Source organism: Numenius arquata, chromosome W, assembly GCF_964106895.1.
Source record: "Numenius arquata chromosome W, bNumArq3.hap1.1, whole genome shotgun sequence".
Classification (NCBI taxonomy): Eukaryota; Metazoa; Chordata; class Aves; order Charadriiformes; family Scolopacidae; genus Numenius; species Numenius arquata.
Genome location: NC_133615.1, coordinates 5,093,249 through 5,114,277, shown reverse-complemented (window position 1 = coordinate 5,114,277; position 21,029 = coordinate 5,093,249). Strand labels below are relative to the sequence as shown.

Sequence of the window (21,029 nt, the reverse complement as noted above, 5' to 3'; positions counted from 1 at the left end):
GCACACCCACTCGCTCTATTAAACTTACCTCCAATGGGCCACTTTCAAAAAGACTCCCCAATGTCCTCTGCAGAGGTGGCAGCTCCAACCGGGGTTAGGTGTTGGGTGCCCTGGTGCATCCCTCCTCCCCTGCACCATCTGCCTGCCCGGGCCTGGCTCGCAGGAGGGTACCAGCACCTCTTTGATGCCCTTTGGCTCTCACGCTGGCCTGGATGTCACCTCCCCCCAAGGATGCTGCCAGTGAGTTGGGTTTCTGCAAAGCACGTCCATTCCCCCGTTTCCCATTTGAATTGCAGGGCATTGGGAAGGGACCAATTCCCATTGTGGGGGCAGAAAGCTGTGACCAGTTGTGCTGGTGCACCAAAATCAGGAGGTGAGGGGAGAGGAGAGGCACCAGCACTCCCTGTTCAACGTGTTGAAAGGGCAGCAGGTATTTTGCACAGGTATTTTCTGCAAAGCATCCATTAAAAACACCCTCCCTCTAAAAGCAATGTTTTCTAGAAGTGAAGCTAGATGAGGGATGTGTACCTAAAGCCCACTTGGCACCACACCATGATGCTCCTTTCCCCTGGCCAACTGACCAATGCAACTATGCTTTAAAGCTAGTACTCTGGTTATGAGATCACACAGAATCGTCATGGTTGGAAAGGACCTCTGAGATCACCGAGTACAACCATACACACACACACAAAAAAAACCCCTACAATCTCAGCCACTAGAGCATGTCCTGAAGCGCACATCTACACATTTTTTAAATACCTCCAGGGATGGTGACTCCACCACCTCCCTGGGCAGGCTGTCCCAGTGCCTGACCACTCTCTCAGTAAAGAGAGTAAAAAGAGAATCTAAACCTCCCCTGCTGCAACTTCAGACCATTTCCTCTGGTCCCGTCATTATTCCCTTGGGAGAAGAGGCCAACACCCACCTCTCTACAATCTCCTTTCAGGTAGTTGTAGAGGGCAATGAGGTCTCCCCTCAGCCTCCTCTTCTCCAAACTAAACATGCCCAGTTCCCTCAGCCTCTCCTCATATGACTTGTTCTCTAGACCCCTCACCAGCTTGGTGGCTCTCCTCTGGACACGCTCCAGCAGCTCAATGTCCTTCCTGGAGTGAGGGGCCCAGAACTGAACACAGTACTCGAGGTGAGGCCTCACCAGCACCGCATACAGAGGCACAATCACTTCCCTACTCCTGCTGGCCACGCTATTCCTGATACAGGCCAGGATGCCGTTGGCCTTCTTGGCCGCCTGGGCACGCTGCTGGCTCATGTTCAGCTGGCTGTCCACCAACACCCCCAGGTCCTTTTCTGCTGGGCAGCTTTCCAGCCACTCTTCCCCAAGCCTGTAGCATTGCCTGGGGTTGTTGTGACCAAAATGCAGGACCCGGCACTTGGCCTTATTGAACCTCATACAATTGGCCTTGGCCCATTGATCCAACCTGTCCAGTTTCCTCTGTAGAGCCTGCCGACCCTCAAGCAGATCAACACTCCCACCTAGTTTGGTGTCATCTGCAAACTTACTGAGGGTGCACTCAATCCCCTTATCCAGATCATCAATAAAGATATTAAACAAGACTGGCCCCAAAACTGAGCCCTGAGGGACACCACTGGTGACCGGCCGCCAACAAGATTTCACCCCATTAATCACAACTCTCTGGGCATGGCCATCCAGCCAGTTTTTTACCCAGTGAAGAGTACACTTGTCTATGCCATGATTCGCCAGCTTCTCCAGGAGAATGCTGTGGGAAGATAGACCTCCCCATTACTGCATTCCCAACACCAGTTATTACGGCATCAATCCCATCCATTTCCCAACAGTGGCCAGAAGACAGCACTTGTTCTTCAACCTCCTCATCCCTTCAGCCCATACAGAGCTCCCAAGGAGGTCCTCCATCTTCTGGACATGCTATCCCATGGACAGCAGTGCCTTACCTTACCCTCCCCTCCACTGACACACACCAGACCAGCGTGCTTGAGCATCTCAAATGTTTTCAAGGGTTTGAGCCCTGGAGGCAGCACCAGCCCTGAGGAAGACTTTGGTGCCTGGGGAATGAATGCGAGAATGGCGCAATTCAGAAAAAAACATCACATCCATGGGGGAAAACATGGTGGGAAAAGAAAGCGATAAGGTGAAGAAATCAAGTGAAGGTAATGCCAATAGCAGTGCTGGCCAGGAAGACTTCAGGTGGCATAAAACCAGCCTTGTAATGCATTTGCTGAAGAGCAGCAAGTGTTGTGTCTCTGCAGAGAGCCAGAGGATGGGTCTAAGCCTGGGTCTGCCAGCATCGAGGTCAGCCCAGGCTGAGAAGATCTCCTCTCATTGCTTAGTTTCTGATAGAAAAAGGTCCAATGAGAGATGCTGGGCTGTGGATAAGGAATCGTAGGACAAGGACAGGGGTTCAGCACAGCTGGTCCCACAGGGTCTGGATGGCACAAGCCAGTGTAATGTATCCCCAAAACTGCTATGAGCTTCCTGGATGTTGTTGAGGTCTGGCCCTTGATTTTGTTAATTGGGCTCAAAATTGTTATACGAAGAACAGAGTCACACTGGACACCTAACAAACATCCTCCGGCTTCCTTAACAGCATCCCAACTCCTTTCAGGAGGAACTGCTTTCTGGCCGAGGGATGGGGGATTTACTTTGCCTCCCTTCCCCTTGGTCCATGTCCTATTTTTCTAAGCTTGTAACTACCTCCTGGTAATATTTTCCTTCTCCAGGACACCCCTGTATCCTGTAAAAGCAGCATCTGGATGGCATCATGTCCCATCTGGATCTGGCAACACAGGACTCTCCTTGCAGATGACCCAGGGCGGGATGATATGTCCTTATATCCAGGATACTTGTATGGTCTCCTTTGGCAAAACACCCAGGATTTCCACTGGAAAGCTTGTAATCACACATGCCAAACAGATTTTCCTCCTCAAATCAGACGGGAGCATGGAGAAGTTGTAAATTGTCTCTGCAGGCTGAAGTCACTCAGGTGGACGAGTCCAGTGAGGAGCAAAGCAGTGGTTGCACATCCCATGTGAGACCTCAGCTCTCATTTTAATTTTGGAAACCACCTCTGGTCCTTGCAAGCCTGAAAACCCACCCTCGATGCCAAGAGAGGCGAGACAGAAGGAGAGGCGGGGGCTGACACAACCTCCCTTGTTTTGTAAGGGGACAACTACATTTTGCCACCTCCTGCACCGGGAACACAGCCTTTGCTTCTCCAAGGCTCATCTCAGGCATTAAAGTACTTTCTGTTGATTAAATAAACCAAATTTCTGTGCACACTAAAGTCACAATGTGGTTTCACAGTTCAAGAACATGGAGGACTGGGGCAGTCTATTCCTGACCATTGCATTCTTTCTGCGTCAGTACAAAGCACTGAACCCATCTCCTAAATACAGGAGAAAAAAGAAAAAAAAAAAAAAAGTTATGCCTAGGTGAAATGTTTCTGTATGAAAAACCCAACTGAAAGATTATGATGAATTGGTTTTATTCCCTGCATCCAGTTGACACTGTTTCATTTTCTGCCATAAGATAGCATTTCACTTCTGGGGTTGTGGCCTATTTCATCTCACTTCAAATGAGCCATTTAAAAGCCTCCTCCCCAGTTTTGCTGGAAAACCTCAAAGACAATATAAAATCAGGAAAATAAGTTTTCAGCCAGTAAACTGGAAAATAATCATCATAATCAAAAGCAGATATCTCTGTTTTCATGTAGCTCTAGTCCCCAGCAATTCAGGTCAATAGAAGTGCCATCAACTGATCTTCCGGTCCACCACCCACCGCTCACCCATGCTTTCCCCTGCTGCCACTGGGACCTGACATCCCTCACTCTAGGGGCCAATTCCTGTGCAATATTCCTCCACAATGCAGTCGAATTGCCATTTTCTCAGCTCATATCTTCAAGGAGCGACCTCAGAGACAAGAGTCCAGCCACCACTCGTTAATTTAATGCAGGAAGGAGTCAGGCAGAGAGCTGAGCAACAGATTAAGGATGGATGGTAGGTTTTGCTGCTGTTTTGGTAAGAGCAGGAAGGTATTACACTCCCTGGGCTGCGGATCACCCTTCATCCCTGCAGATGGGAGGTTGAGGGGCTCCATTTCCCCACAACGTCTGGCAGCCTCATAGAACAGAATCATAGATTTGTCCAGGTTGGAAGGGACCTTTCAGATCATCTAGTCCAACCATCAACCTAACACTGACAAAACCATCACTAAACCATGTCCCTCAGCACCACGTCTGCCCATCTTTTAAATACCTCCAGGGATGGTGACTCCACCGCTTCCCTGGGCAGCCTGTTCCAAGGCTTGACAACCCTTTTGGTGAAGAAATTTTTCCTAATATCTAATCTAAACCTCCCCTGGTGCAACTTGAGGCTGTTTCCTCTTGTCCCATTGCCCATTACTTGGGAGAAGAGACCAACCCCCCGGCTACAACCTCCTTTCAGGGAGTTGTAGAGAGTGATAAGGTCTCCCCTCAGCCTCCTTTTCTCCAGGCTGAACAACCCCAGCTCCCTCAGCCTCTCCTCACAAGACTTGTTCTCCAGACCCCTCACCAGCTTCATTGCCCTTCTCTGGACATGCTCCAGCACCTCAATGTCTTTCTTGTCGTGAGGGGCCCATCTAGATTCACCCATGCCATCATTTCCCACCCAGGCCAGATTCACATGTCGATAATCAAAATGCCAGATGGCATAGGTCAGTCTGCACCTCCCAGCCATGTTTTACCTCCAGACCCTCCCTGAGCTGCACTTGACACGTGATATAACTATCTCAGGTTCATATAGACATTTCCCACTCAGGCTAATGAGGACTGAGCAAAACCAGCTTGGTAAGTGGTTCTAGTATGTGATGGATAAAATTTTCCTCCATTCAGCCCCATGGAGAGCTGCCTGCAGCCCACTGATCTCAAAGGAAGCCCTGCAGAGAGGAGGGATTTTGGGGCTGCTGACAAGCTTTGCAGGTGGCCAACGTGGGAGGGGACCTCTTTTTTCTTGGGTTACATGCAACTGAGACATTCACTATTAAAAAAAAAAAAAAAAAGCCTTGTAACCCCAAGCCCACACGTCATGCTATCTCTGCGCAGAAAGCCTCCTTCTTCCTTATCACAGCCCCCAGAGATTTGTGGGATATCACAAATAACAGCAGGACAAGATAAGGCTTCTTCCAACACTTAGGTTGCTCCTAACATGTATAAAGCCTTGTCGTGATGGACCTGAATGGACCAGTGCCTGGGGATGCTACATCTCATCTGTTTTCACTCCAACCCTGCTCTTTTCCAGATATATCCAGAGCAATCCTGGCATCCCGGCTTGTATTAGAAATAGCGTGACCAGCAGAAGTAGGGAGGTGATTGTGCCCCTGTACTCAGCACTGGTGAGGCCACACCTGGAGTATTGTGTCCAGTTTTGGGCACCTCAATACAAGAGAGATATCGAGGTGCTGGAGCGAGTACAGAGGAGGGCAACGAAGCTGGTAAAGGGCCTGGAAAACAAATCATATGAAGAGCGGTTGAAGGAGCTGGGACTGTTTAGTATAAGGAAGAGGAGGCTGAGGGGAGACCTCATCACTCTCTACAACTACTTGAAAGGACACTGTAGAGAGGTTGGTGCTGGTCTCTTCTCACAGGTAACTCATGACAGAACGAGAGGGAATGGCTTCAAGCTCCAACAGGGTAGGTTTAGACTGAACATTAGGAAAGAGTTTTTCAGAGAAAGAGTGGTCGGGCATTGGAATAGGCTGCCCAGGGAGGTGGTTGAGTCACCATCCCTGGATGTGTTTAAGAGACGTTTAGATGTGGTGTTGGGGGATATGGTATAGGGGAGAACTTTGTAGTGTAGGGTAGATGGTTGGACTTGATGATCCCAAGGGTCTCTTCCAACCTAGATGATTCTATGATTCTATGAAATATTGCAAGGTTTTTTCCCCATTTTCATACCTTAGATGCCCATCTCCAAACCCTACCAACACCTTTACCTCCCACCAAGGAGAGTAGAAACCACAGAGGCTCAATCTTGGCCAAGCAAAGCTTAATCCACTGCTGGTCCCTTCCAGCTCCTAGTGCTGAGGGAGCTTCTTAATTTCAATTAGTGTGGTAAAACCCCCCCCAAGGAGGAGAAGAGCCGTCAGGATCCGACCCTCCAGGGTTTACCACTGTGGTAATGTGAGACCAGGTACACTGGCAAACAAGATGTTTATAGCCCAGTGATTCATAACACTGCAGAGTCTGCAGGAAATGTAACACCATTCACGATTAAGAAACGCTCTTGTTTTCTACTAAATGTATAAAATAATCACTCATCCCCTGAGCAGCTGATGCAAATTATACATAGCATTAGCCTCAGATGCTCAAGGTCCCTTCAAAGAAGTCCCAGAAGGTACCCATGGCCCAGCTTTCTCTTCATTTAGGGAAACAGCTGCTCCTCATACCATTTGGGGAAGGAGGTGGAGGAGCAACGCATGGTAACAGCTCCACAACATCACGTGAGCCACCCGGGGAAAAACAGCGATGGCCAGTGGCTCCATCTAAGCGGATGGTCACCCACACCTCCGGGTGTCACCTCCAGGCAGGGCAGCCACTGCAAGTGGCCAGGAGCACGCAGAGATGCGGTGTGAGAGATGGAGACAGCCAGGTCCTTCTCTGAGCCACTTCAATTCTCATCCAAACATCTTGAAGGGTCCCAGCCAACGGGTACCAAGATACCCCTTACTGTCTCTCCACATAACCTGCATCTTCACTGCTTCCAGCATCTGCTTTGCTCCTGATCCCACTGGGCTTATTCACTCAAACCAAAGTGATAATCTTCATTAAAGAGCTACAAACGATACACGATGCAACTTTCCTGCAGGGACATTTTACAGCTTTTAAAGGGAGGGAGAGAAAACAAGAGTGGTCAAGGTTAAGGACACTTACCAAGAGGTACCCTCAGCAAGTTTGCTGATGACACCAAGCTGTGTGGCACGGTCGACACACTGGAGGGAAGGGATGCCATCCAGAGGGACCTGGACAGGCTTGAGAGGTGGGCCTGTGTGAACCTCATGAAGTTCAACCAAGCCAAATGCAAGGTCCTGCACCTGGGTCATGGCAATCCCAGGCACAAATACAGGTTGGGTGGAGAATGGCTGGAGAACAGCCCTGAAGAGAAGGACTTGGTGGTGTTGGTGGATGAGAAGCTCAACATGAGCCAGCAACGTGCGCTGGCAGCCCAGAAAGCCGGCTGCATCAAAAGAAGTGTGGCCAGCAGTTCAAGGGAGGTGATTTTGCCCTCTACTCTGCTCTGGTGAGACCCCAACTGGAGTATTGTGTCCAGCTTTGGAGTCCTCAGCACAGGAAGGACATGGATCTGTTGGAACGCGTCCAGAGGAGGGCCACAAACATGATCAGAGGGTTGGAGCACCTCACCTATGAGGACAGGCTGAGGGAGTTGGGGGTGTTGAGCCTGGAGAAAAGAAAGCTCCGGGGAGACCTTATAGCAGCCTTCCAGTACCTGAAGGGGGCCTACAGGAGAGATGGGGAGGGACCCTTGATCAGGGAGTGGAGTGATAGGACAAGGGGTAATGGTTTTAAATTGGAAGAGGGGAGATTTAGATTAGATATTGGGAAGAAATTCTTTCCTGTGAGGATGGTGAGGCACTGGCCCAGGTTGCCCAGAGAAGTTGTGGATGCCCCATCCCTGGAAGTGTTCAAGACCAGGCTGGACGGGGCTTTGAGCAACCTGATCTAGTGGGAGGTGTCCGTGCCCATGGCAGGGGGGTTGGAACTCAATGATCTTTAAGGTCCCTTCCAACCCGAACCATTCTATGATCTACCATAGCACGTGCCAACAAGCCCAACCCAGCTGGGGACGGGAAATGTAAAGGACCAGCAGGCAGGAAAATGGGTGAGAAAAGGTCGTGGGAGACTGCAAAACTGAGCAGAGGAGGAGCAGGAAGGGTTAAGCAAAGGTTGGTAGAGCAGCGGTGGGGTGGGTTTGCTTTCCCTTCCTCCTGGCTGCTGCCCAGATCTATCCACCTTCAGCTTTCCAGTAGAGAGTCCCTGCCACCACCAGGATCTGCCACTCTGGCTGCAAAGTGGTCTGTTTTTTGTTTTGTTTTAGAGGGAGAACTTAGCCTCTCCCCAAAGACCCAAGTTTCTACCTAAGAAGGTTCAGGAGTAAGACAAGACCACACAAGGATTAAACTGGGTGGTCTTCCATGGGATCCTGTGCGGAGCCGCTTGGGAAACTGCAACCCCTCTGCCGACCCTGACTGCAGACTGACCCACTCCGTCTCCCCAAATTGAACCCCAAAAGGGAGAAAATTATCATTTTCCCCACTGGGGCTCAGCCCCACTCTCGCTGCCCTGCCCTGGCCCCACCGCAGCCACACATCGCCCTTCTCCTTCCCAAACCATCAATCTCCAGTGTTGTAGCTTAATTCTGAGTTCTGAGCATCAAATTTGCCATAAGCAGCAATTTGAAGTTCTACTTTATGTACTACCCTTAAATTGAAAAGCCTTGTGCTATCGCCCCACTCCAGGAGCTGTGGGTTTATGTAGAAACACTCCAAATACTGTGAGATGCCTGAGTGTCACACGACATTTGGTGGTGCCACCTCTCCCAGCTGCCAAACCAACTCTGGTCTTGGTGGTTACGGATATCAAAGATGATCTAGATGTAGGAGAAAACCTTTTGCAAAGTCTCCCCTTGCACTTCTGGCACATTCATTTAACACTTCCCAAACCGAGTGTTCCCAGGTTAAGGGTGGGGAAGGCTTTTCTCTGCTGTCCTGCTGCAGCACGTGTCCCCTTTTGAACACCTCTAGAGATAAGGACCTTCCAGTTTTGACATGAGGCAGCCCCAGAGCACGGTTTGGGTTCAAACCAGCATGTAAATGGGCTGGAGGGGGTGCCCGTGCCCCACAGAGCCCCCAAAAGAGCTGTCCTCCCCTCTCCTTCCACCCCTGCACCTCCAGTGGTTGCAACCATCCTCCATCTGTTGGGTGGAGAGGGATGAGTCGGTCTTGGATGTCCCCATGGCACTTGGAGGGGGGTCCTCCTACAGGTTTGGGAGGACAGGGCTCCAGCAGTTCTTCATCCTCCCCTTCCAGATAACAAGGTGCTTCCCAAATTACCATCAGGGATTGAAACATCATCAAGAAAAGGAAGCTCAGACTTACTCTAGGACAGTCCTTCCAGAAGGTTCACGGAGGAGGACTTGGCGAAGACCGAGGCAGTTACGGCAGCGTCCTGGTGCCTATGGCTCTCACCCCCTGGTTTGGCACCCCATGTTCTGTCCAGGACACCCCGAGCAATGCCAGAGTGTGTCCCCAGCATGTCCCCACCGCCTCATCCCCCCTCAACCAGAGCAGCTCCCAGGTTTTGTTGCAAACACCCCCCCAATTTCTCTCCCCAAGATCCGCAGCTGCGTTTCGCATCTTTTTTTTTGCATAATTTCACAGCTTTCTCACATGTCTCGGGCACCAACTCACCGGTTCTTGAATAACACATTTCCACGGGGCCGGGATCTGCACGCAGCAAGGTAAAATCCAGATCTGCTTTCATTAGACTTTGCTGATTATTCCCAATATAAGCAAAATGTGACTGCTACTTGCTTATCTTTTTCTTAAAAAAACGATGGAAATTGTGACACCGTCCCAAACCCCATGTGAGAGAGAGAGAGATGGGTCCAGCTCCCATTAGGCATCATTAAACGCACGCATATGTGTGTAAAAACCTTCACACAACCCTGAGATAAATGAATCTCAGAGCCCGTTTTGGCTGTGTTTGGGATTATCCGTCCCCCCATTATCGAGAGAAGCCTGGGAACACCAGTCAGTGCTGGAGAGATGTAGAGACTTTACAGAAATCACTGCATGTGCCTCCGCACCCCCAGCACGTGACGCCCCTTTGGGTTTCTCCTCAGCCCACAATGCTAAAAATAAAAAAAAAAGATTATTTTCTTTGTGCCAGGTGGCTTTTCAAGACTCAGGAGCGTCAAAGGAATTAAGTCATTAACTTGTGGATGCATTTGATGGATTATGAGCTATGAAAGCCTGGTGGTTACTAACTAATAAGGCTGGGAGGTGGAAGGGTTTGTGGAGGGAAATTATTTCCTCTTGCAAGAACGTGTTTCTAACAAGACAGGTCAAAATATGATGTGGATGATAAATCGCTTAGCATGAGTTGCCATTAACCCAGCAGCTTTTCTGTATTATTATTAGATTACCGAGGTATCTTCAAGAGTATATTGACCAAACAGGTTTTCCTCTGTATTAGCGCTAATTTGCAGAAGACCTGGGAGATGGGGGGGCGGGGTGGGTATTACGCTCGCTGCAGTGAATCTGCCGCTCCTAACAAAGGGGCAGCTGCACATTTCAGAGGGGTTTATCTGTGTCATGGTTTCAGGGTGGGGTAGGGATTAATTTTTAAATTTTTTTTTCCACACCATAGCTCAAAATCTCATTGTGGGGGTTGAGTTTAAAAAAATAAAATAAAACAAAAAATTAAAATAAAGGAAAAAAAAACCCAAACCATATTGGAAAATGATCAGCCCCAACAGGCATGCACATCTCCCTTCATGCAAGCGAGAAGCACAGCCTCCCTCCTAGGGACACATTCAGGAACATGTGTCAGGCATCAGAGCTCAGCGCTGGCCCTGAGGGCGAGGATGGAGCGTGAACAAAGGGCCACAGCATACACTTACATCCAGGGGGGATGGTGGTGGGGGACAGGATGGCCAAACAGTCATTGAGATAGATGGAAAAAAGGAAATTAAAAAAAAATAAACGGTTTTTAAAAAAAAACCCCACAACCAAAGTGTGGGTAAGGCGAGGAGGGGAAGCAGAAAGGCACGGCCTTACAAAATGATGCATCTCTCAGAGGGGTACGGGGGGGCTGCTGGAGCTTTTTGGTTTTGGTGGCAAGCAACTCCTGGTGAAATTTTAAGCTGGGGGAGGGCAGGGGGAAAACCTGCTGAATTTGTCTCCCCTATTATAGACAAATCACCAATCCTGTGTCTCCCCACCTTCTGTGGAATTCAATTAACACAAGATGCTCCCCCCCCATCACAACCTCTTTCACCCCCCCAACCCCAGCCCCATCTCCTGCTTTCAGGAGCCCTGACTTTCCCCGTGGCAGTTTCCAAGCCAAAAAAACTAGGGGGGGGGGGGGGGGGAGTTTACAGGACCATTTTGCAGACATGGCAAAGGAGGTCTGGCGCAGGAACAAGGAGAGGGGAGACCAGGGATTATTATCGCTCTGCAGCTGCAGCAAAAAAATATCACCCGCAATTAATTTGGCTGTCCATTCCTTCCCTGTTTCCAATATATTTTTTTTTAAGGTTCCCTGTGACTTTCTCCCAAACCCCAGAGTTTGCTCTTTTGACCAAATCAGGTTATTCGAAAGATAGTGGGCCTGGAGGCTTAAAAAAAATGATAATAAAATAATAATAACGTAGTTACAACATTAGCAGCTGGGACAGTTTTAGGAGTCCTGGCTTGTGGGGGCTAGTGAAGATATTTATAACTTGCCAGTCACCACGGGATCCAGGCATGGCAACTTCTCACCAAGCAGAGAAGTGGGCAGGGTACTCGCATATATATGTATAGATTTAAATATCCAGCTAGTAGATTAAAAGGATTTCTACCCCCCGCCCCCCCTGGTTCATTTACCTCTTGTTAATCAGCTTTAAAAAATAAAATAATAATTCCCCCCATCCATCCGGAGGTCGTCCCTCTCATTTTGGTATCAGTCTGGTAAGGAATGTGTAATGTTGTAACTAGAATGAAATAAGCGGCAGACCCTTTATCAAATATTTTATCTTTCGATGATTAATAATTGGGTTTATACACCTTTTTATTTTTCTTTGCTATTCTGCAGTAAAACAGAACTCTGTATCGGCACAACGGTAATATGGACTGTGCATCTAAGGGAGCATGTACACACAGACTAATGCTGAGGGTAGATATGGGATAGGAGAAAAAAAAAAAGTATTAAAAAGCCCCCATATCTGTACTATAGGGGAAAAAAAATCCACTCTCTCAAACCTCACGATGGGGGAAAGCAAGGAAAGAGTCTAAACAGCAGGATACAACAATAAATGGGAAAACAGCAATAGAAAAAGCACACTAGGTTAATATAGGAAAACTAGTTTCTTTATTGAGAGATCGTATATTAGTATTAGTGAAATCGTGTGTAACAATGTCATCATGCACACAATACAAAAAGGCAAGGCCCACCATGCTATGGAAGGGCAACAAAACAAAAGCAGCGTACACTGAGCAGATGTATAGGCTACAGCACATTACATTTCAGCAGGGTATGTCTCTACAGAGAGATTTACATCAGAAACTAGGTAATGTAAAAAAAAATACAGACCATGCTTTAGTTTTAGTACAAGAAAAAGGTGGAGATACACAACCAAGGAATATTCGATACAGAAAATTACCCACAAAATAAGAACAGGAAGTAATTTAGCACAGCAGAAAAAAATGTTATCCCTGTCTAATGGAAACCCATTTTGCCAGTCGTCTCTTTTCGCAATTAGATATTTTTTGGGCTTTTTTGGGTGGGTGGAGGATGTTGTCCACGCCGGAGGTTCGGGAATAGGACAGGATACTTGTGGTGGCAGAGGATGATGGAGCGTGGGGCCATCACCGTGGCGAGCGGCTGGGTGGGCGACCCGGGGGAGGCTGCGGTGTCACCGCCCCGGAGACACCTGCTACCTTATTAGATTTCCCCTCCCTAATTTTTTTTTTTTTTGGGGGGGGGGGGGGGAGGGGGAGAGGTGAGGGGAGGGGGTTGGCCGCAATTTGGGGAACCCCCCCAAAGAGACTCTGGGCCCCACGACCACAGCAAAATGAATCCACTTAACAGGAATTTACAGTGCAATGTACTCAGCTAAACAGGATGAAGGTACAAAAATGGCTGTTATCGTCTACGGCTAGGCTGAGATGGGCCTGCTGGCTAGGCTACACGGCGAGACGGGGAAGAGAGGGGAATGGGGGAGGGGGACAGGGGTGTTAAATTAAAAAATAAAATAAAATTAAAAAAATAAAAAAAGAAAATGGATCTACCGAAACACAGGCTGGAGGTGCAGGCGGGAGAGGGGCAAGCGCCGGGGCGGCCGGAGGGGGCGAGAAACACCACATCCCCCTGAACGGACAATGCTGGAAAGGAGGCTAAGGGGGAACGAGGCGGGCTCACCCCAACCGTCGACCTGAAGGAGCCCGGGCCGAGCCCGCCGGGCGGCCGCCATCCCACACACGCCCCGCCATCCCACACACAGACTCTCGCCCCCCAAGACGCGAACCCGCGGCCCCGCGCGGTACCTCTGTTGCGCATGGAGCCGAAGACGGGCAGCACTAGATAACCAACATGCACCAGGACCATGCTGCAGCCTTTGTGGTGTGGTGTGGTGTGGTGTGGTGTGGTGTGGTGGGGCGGGGCGGGGCAGGGCGGGGCGTGGCGTGGCGGGGCGGGGCGCGGCGGGGCGGGGCGTGGCGTGGCGGGGCGCAGTCCCGCCTGCCCCTCCAACGCGGCAGCGAGTGACAGCCACCCACTCCACTGGCACACCAAAGGCAGCGGCCGCCAATGGCGGGGCACCGCCCGCAGAGGGACACGCCCCCCGACCAATGGGAGAGGCGAGGGGAGGGCGAGGAGGCGGGGCGGGCGCAGGACGGCGGTGGGGGCGCGCGCAGCCTGCGGAGTGGCACGGGCGTGTGCGTGCGTGTGCATACGTGTGTGTGCGTGTGCATATGTGTGCGTGTGCATATGTGTGCGTGTGCATGTGTGCGTGTGTGTACGTACATGTCCATACGAGTATGTGTGTGTGCATATACGTGCGTGCGTGTGCATATTTGTGTGTGCATGCGTGTACATACATGTACATACGTGTGCATGCGAGTATATTTGTGTGCATACACGTGCGTGTGTGTACATACATGTACATAAGTATGCATATGAGTATATGTGTGCATGTGCATATGTGTGTGTGCATCTGCATATGTGTGCATCTGCATATGTGTGCATGCATACATGTGCATGCATGTGCATATGTGTACATACATGTGTGCATGTGCAAATGTGTGCATGCATATGTATACATATGTGTGCATGCATGTACGTGTGTGCATGAGTGTGCATATATGAGCATGCGTGTACACGTGTGTGCTCACAGTGTGCATGTGTGTATGCGTGTACATACATGTGCACACACAGGTACATGTGTGTGAGTACATACGTGTGTGCACACAGGTACGCATCTACATGCATGTACATACATGTGCAGGCACAGCATGCATGTGTGCACATATATGCAGTGTGCACACCTATATGTGTGTGCACATATGCGCACACAGGTACACATGTACATGTGTGTACACAGGTACTTATGTGCATGCATGACCATACATGTCCACACACAGCATACATGTGTGCATGTGAGTTCATACATGTGCGCAGACAGGTATGCTTGAGCATGCATGTACATACATGTGCACATACCCTGTCCCAGTCTCCCCGGTCACCCCCCCCCCCCTCCCCATCCTGCCACCTGTCCCCTGACAGACCCCCCCCTGCTGGGGCACTGTTGGCCCAATATGGTTCCTGGAAGCCTGTGGGGACCCCACTGGGCTCAGTGCCACCTCCTCCTGGGACACAGACCTTAAAGAAGGACAATCCCCGACAAAAAATACCCATCCAGAAGCTCGCCTCTGTTTATTTAAATGTGTTTTAATGAAGTGGGGAGGGCGCCATTGTGCAGGAGGGGGTTCTGTCAGGGTGCACGGCCCCAAGCTCATGGCACAGGGCCCAGGGGGAGAATTTTACTCAGCTGCAAAAGGATTTTTTGGTGGCCTTTCCCTGCCTCTGGCACACAGTGAGCCCCACCTTCCTGCATGCTACATGTCACCTGGTGTGTCATGACGCATGTCATCGCATGTCAGTACTTGGGTCACCCTTCCCTCTAGGTCCTCCCAACACTCCCTTTCTCCGTGTCGTGACATGTGTCAGCGTGTGTCCCCGTGACATCATGTGTGTCACCTGGGCTGTCACTGCATGCCTGGGTCCCCTGCATCATCACACACGTCACTGAGCGCCCTTGTGACATCACGTCTGGGACCTCCAAGGTCCCCCATGACATCGCACGTGTCATTGCATGTGGTCACATGTGTCATATGCCACCACCGTGTCATCACACATGTCATGATGTACTGTGTCATCACGTATCATTGCCACGGAGACCAGCTTCAGAGCAGGTAAGACTGCGCTGGGGGAGGGATCTGCAGCAAAAAAGGCCAAGGAGAAGCTCTTTTGGGGGCTTTTTGAAGCCGGGACAAGCCCTCTGCTTGTGCTGGGGCTGACAGCTGGTGGGAGGTGCTGCTGAGGGAGCCTGGGCAGAGCCACCACCACACCTGGTTCACCAAGCCACCAGGTTATAAGAAGCCTCGGGGAGGCAGAGCCCAGAGTGAGTACCTGGTGCTTGTGTGTGTGTAGGGGGCTCATCCCAACTAACCCTCGAGTTGCAAGGTGTCAGTTGCTTGTAGAGATCCAGCCATGGTTGCTACCCGGTCGAAGGCTGTTAGAAAAGCTGTGGGCAGCCAGATAGAGGCCCCACGCAAACATGTGGGCGTCCAGGCCTCTGGCTGCAGAGAGTGCCGGAGCCTGGCACTTGCAATGGAGGGTAGGGGAGACAACACCTGTGTCAGATGTGAACAGGTGAATGATCTGCTCAACCTGGTGACTGAGCTGAAGGAGGAAGAGGAAATGCTGAGAAGTATCAGGGAGTGTGAGAGAGAGATTGACTGGTGGGCCCGCTCCCTGAGAGTAGGGGAACAGGTTGAGGCCCCACATAAATCAGAGGACCCCCTCCCCTCTTGTCACCAAGCAATAGGAGGAGATCTCAGAGAAGAGGGGGAATGGAAACAGGTCCCTGCTCGGGGAAGTAGGTGAGCCCCCTCCCGGCCCCTCTCACCTTCCCAGTTAGCCTTGCAGAACAGGTATGGAGTCCTGCAGGAGGAACTGGCTGTTGGAGAGGAGGATGGTACACCCAGGCTGGAGAAGTCAGAAAGAACAAGTCACCGTAGACCCGGCATCACTACTAGCTCCAAAAGGAAAAGCAGACAGGTCATTGTTGTGGGTGACTCTCTACTGAGGGGGGCAGAGGGACCAATATGTCGCCCTGACCCACTTCACAGGGAAGTCTGCTGCCTCCCTGAGGCACGGGTTAGGGACACGTTGGAAAAACTTCCTGCCCTGGTAAACCACTCTGATTATTACCCCCTTTTAGTATTTCAGGTGGGCAGTGATGAAGTGTGTAGGAGGAGGCCAAAATCAATTAAAAGAGATTTTAAAGCCTTGGGACGGCTGCTTAAAGGATCAGGAACGCAAGTTGTGTTCTCCTCTATCCCTTCAGTGGCAACCATGAATGAGGAAATTAATAGGAAGAGGCAACAGGTCAACTCGTGGCTCCGAGACTGGTGTTATAGGCAGGGTTTGGGGTTTTTTGAGCATAGGCAGCTATACGAGACACCTGGCCTGCTGGTGGCAGGTGGGATACACCTGTCCCAGAGGGGGAAAAGAATTTTGGGGCAGGAGTTAGCAGGGCTCATTGACAGGGCTTTAAACTAGATATGAGGGGGGAAGGGGAGCTAACTGGGCCTGTCAGGATTAAACCCAAGGGAAGCATGCCAGGGCTTGAAGGATGCTGGATTAGTGAGGACTCTCGCTCTGTCATTTCATTTGAGAAAAGGGATAGACGTTTAGAAATTTCTGATTGTGAGCAAAGGGAAAACCCTATCCCGAAAGGGGAAAAGGGTACTAGGCCAGGAGCTAACAAAGCTCATGGACAGAGCTTTAAACTAGAGGTGGAGGGGGAAGGGGATAAAACCAGGCCCACCGGTAATGAGCCTGGGGGTAAAGGGCCAAGGATGGGAATGAAATCGGGAGCCCAGCTCAAGTGCATCTATGCTAATGCACGTAGCATGGGCAACAAATAGGATGAGCTGGAAGCCATTGTGCAGCAGGACAGCTATGACATAGTTGCCATCATGGAAACATGGTGGGATGATGGTCACGACTGGAATGCTGCGATGAGTGACTATAAGCTCTTCAGAAGGGATAGGCAAGGAAAGAGAGACGGGGGTGTGGCTCTGTACATTAGGGAGTGTTTTGACTGTATAGAGCTAGATTCCAGTGACGATGAAGTTGAGTGTTTATGGGTAAGGATGAAGGGGAAGGCTAACAAGGGGGATTTTGTGCTGGGAGTCTGCTATAGACCACCCAACCAGGATGAGCAGGTTGATGAAGTATTCTATAAGTGGCTGGCTGAAGTCTTGCAATCGCCAGCCCTTGTTCTTGTTGGGGACTTCAACCTACCAGATATCTGCTGGAAATATAACACAGCAGAGAGCAGGCAGGCTAGGAGGTTCCTTGAGTGTATGGAAGATAACTTCCTGACACAACTGGTAGGAGAGCCTACCAGGGTGTAGCATATGAAGGCACGGACCCCGGTCAGAGGTGCAACCAGAATCGTTTATTACAACAAACACGCAGCTTATATAGCACTAAGTATCTTCTTTCCCAGACAACACGCCCCTGCAACCCCCAACTGCCAGATGGGTGTAATTCCCCTCAATCAGTAGGGTCTTTAGGCGCTGTTTGTGGGTCGTCCCCTGCCAGTGTTCCTGCTGCTTCTATTCCTTCCTCTGGTCTTGCTTCTTCCACAATCCTGTTCACCCACATCTCCCCTTTTTTTGTTTAATATACAGAACAATGCTTGTGTTAATATATCAGATAATGATTACACGTATATAACATCCTAATGATTACATTGACCCTATACTATTAAAACTACTATAAACCACAAAACTACTATTAACTATACTGTTAAACTTATTAATTTCTATAACCCTCTCATATAATGTGATTAGCTTACTTCCACGCAAATTCTATGCTATGGCTGGTTTCTACATCCACTTCTTTTTCTAACATCATGCTTTGCAAGGCAAGTACAGTGTGCATTTGAGCATACATGACTTGATTTATGCTTTTATAGCACAGGAAAACAAACATGGCAAACATAACATAATCATCAACAGAACTACCAGGCCAATAACATCAAAACCAACAATACTTATGTAAACAGGAAAGATTCATCGCTCTGTCATTTCTGATGGTTGTTTGTGATGCTCAGCTTCTAGATACGGTCGAACGTATCGTGCTGGGATCCACTTGGGACCATTTCCTGTGGAAACACAAGCGTATCCTCGCCCCCAGGTTATCAATGGCACGGGGCCTTCCCATTGTCCAGTGGCCATATCACGAATATGGACCATTGGCCGTGTTTTGAACATTGAGGAAGCTCCAAAGTGTTGACTTACTCGTGTCATATCACTGTTGTCTCTGTTTAGAAAATTTAAAACAAAAGTGGCTTTCCATAGTCGTTCCTGTGGTGGATCTCCCAGACTCCCCCTTTTTTGTTTAATTAGCAATTGCTTTAGCGTTTGATGGGCACGCTCAACAATCACCTGCCCTGTAGGGGAGTGTGGAATTCCAGTGATGTGGCGAATGCCCCATTCCTGTAAAAAAGGCTGTGTGGTTTTAGATACATACGCAGGGCCATTGTCTGTCTTGATGGTTTCTGGTATACCCATAGCAGCGATGGCTCCTAGCCAGTGTCGTCGGACATCTCGACTCTTTTCTCCTGTATGTGCAGTGGCAAAGATATAATTAGAAAAAGTATCAACAGTGACATGTACATACTTTAGGCAGCCAAATTCTCCAAAATGTGTAACATCTGTTTGCCAAATTTGCAGTGGTGAGGTGCCACATGGGTTAACTCCCAATTGTGGCAACGGGACTATAGATTGGCATTCAGGGCATGTCAAGATGATATTACGCGCTTGGTCTGTGGTTAGCTGAAATTGCTTTTGCAGTGCCTTCCTGTTTTGGTGAAAAAAGTTATGCGAGAGCTGTGCTTGTTGAAATAATTGCGGTGTGGCGAGGGCGACTGTGGCTTTCTCAGCAGCACGGTTGCCCTCGGCTAGGGGTCCTGGCAGAGAGGTGTGTGACCCTAATATGCGTGATATAATAGGGTAATTTACAATAGGAAACATAATGCCACAATTTTTTAAGTTGTGTGAATGACGCTGGGTAATCAGTTAGATTTACATCAGAAAAAAGCTGAAAAGCACGCGCAACAGCTGCAAGCTCAACAACTTGGGGCGATCCATCGACACATTTTATATCTTGGTTCCAGAGATTGTCAGTGGATCGCCAAAGGACTACCGCCCTGTGTGTTTTCCCAGAACCGTCTGTGAATGCTGTGACTGCATCAGAAAGTGGGGTATGAGAAAGTAAGGTTCGATTAGTCAGGGGTAATTCTTCTGAGGAATTTAACAGAGGATGTTTAGGTAAATTGATTAAAATTTGACCAGTGTAGTCTGCAAGTGCAGTCTGCACACTGAGAGATTCTGCTAACATCCATTCCAAGTCTTTTTTGTTGGTGAGAATATAAATGAATTCTGGATCACTAGCTTTTAGAGTCTGAAGTCGGTGACGACCTTTCTGAATCAAGTTGGCAAACATTTCTAATTGTGAAGTTACAGTCTTTCTTTGTAAATGCATGAGGCAAAAAGAGCCACTGTAGTATCACAAGTGGGTCTTTTTTTGTTGAATCCCATTGGCTTAGAAGGGCATATGGCTGAAAGGTATTTTGAATGATGACTAAGTGTGGGAAACTGTCGGAGTGGGAGACGGACCCGGAGTAACGATGAGTCTCAATATGAGTATGGTCGTTCTCCCTTTATCCAAGTTCACACAGAGTATATAAAGACAGACAAGCAGAGCACACGCTAGCAACAATTATACGATTGGCTTACAGTCTCTGTTCACGCGCCTAGAGCGCTCACACAATTAGTGCAGACCTCTTGTCCACGCGCAGCAGATGTTTCTCTATCTCCTGGAGGCAGTACCACTTATCACTTACTTATCATGTAGCTACTTCTTCATACTTCTGTTTCTCAAGGACAGTTCACAGCCTCCTCCGGGCTCTCATCCCTATCAAAGACTGGGTTGCTCATTGTAATCAAGTCATGCCCTTTTTCACTCAGCCATTCCTCCACAATTCCCCCTTTTTGTTTTTGAGCAATCCAGGCTTGGTTTACTACTTTTAACATAGCTCTCTTAATACAACTAAGCACTAAACATAAGCATAGACCTATAATCACAAGAGTTATTATAATGCGCAAGCCTTCAATAAGCAAGCCTACTAACCATTGTGGCATATTCCCAAACAAGTTAGTCAGCCACCCATCTAAAAACCCATGGTTTTGATGAATTTTGTTTGCATGCTCTTTTAACCATTGCAACTGTTTATGAATTGATTCGCTGTGATCGGATAAATTCATACAGCACATGCCTTCAAAATCCTCGCAACCATGACCTTGAGCTAATAGCAAAAAGTCAATTGCCGCTCTATTCTGCAAAATTGCGTGGCGTAAGCTATTTTGATCTCCTAACAGAGTTTCTATTACCTCAGTGGTGACTTTAGCTTGTTTTTCAGCCCAACAAGCTAACCGTCCTATCTCCTTCAAAGCTCTGCCTGCTGCTGCCCCAGGTACAAATAGGGATAAAAACACTCTCTCAGTGGGATTGAGTAAGGTAACTTCATCATTGCAATTTGGTGGGAGACCCGTGACCGCCCGTTTTGTACGTGCGGCATTTTCTCCCTTGGTTACATTTTTCCACCAGTTTTGATTTGGGGCTAACAACGTTAATTTGCCAAGATAACATGGACCACCTATCACATTTTTCGGTATTCCATGCCATGCCCTGTCACCACATATCAAAAACACGTTTGGCGGCAAGGCTTTTGGGGTGCCATTGTTCCAAATTTGCTGTTCCCCTTTTGTTCCAACCCCAAGGGCTCCCAGTCCTTGTTTTGATGTGTCATTTGTGCCACAAAATGCACCTTTATGTCTATAGTCATAGTAGTTTGCTTTCGGAGTGACGTTTGTCCATCCCGTCCAATTAAATGTTCGATAATAATTTACGCCAGTAAAG

The 21,029-nt window shown here is 49.0% G+C and overlaps 1 protein-coding gene across 1 annotated transcript in view; it reads right to left on the bottom strand.

The window, feature by feature from the left end:
* The window catches only part of LOC141476695 (E3 ubiquitin-protein ligase ARK2C-like), a 55,797-nt gene extending 42,439 nt beyond the window's left edge, over nucleotides 1-13,358 (bottom strand). The window contains exon 1 of the mRNA XM_074165505.1: nucleotides 13,298-13,358. Within this exon, the coding sequence (XP_074021606.1) occupies nucleotides 13,298-13,358 (61 nt within the window). The remainder of the gene's footprint in view (nucleotides 1-13,297) is intronic.
* Nucleotides 13,359-21,029: the final 7,671 nt, after the last annotated feature.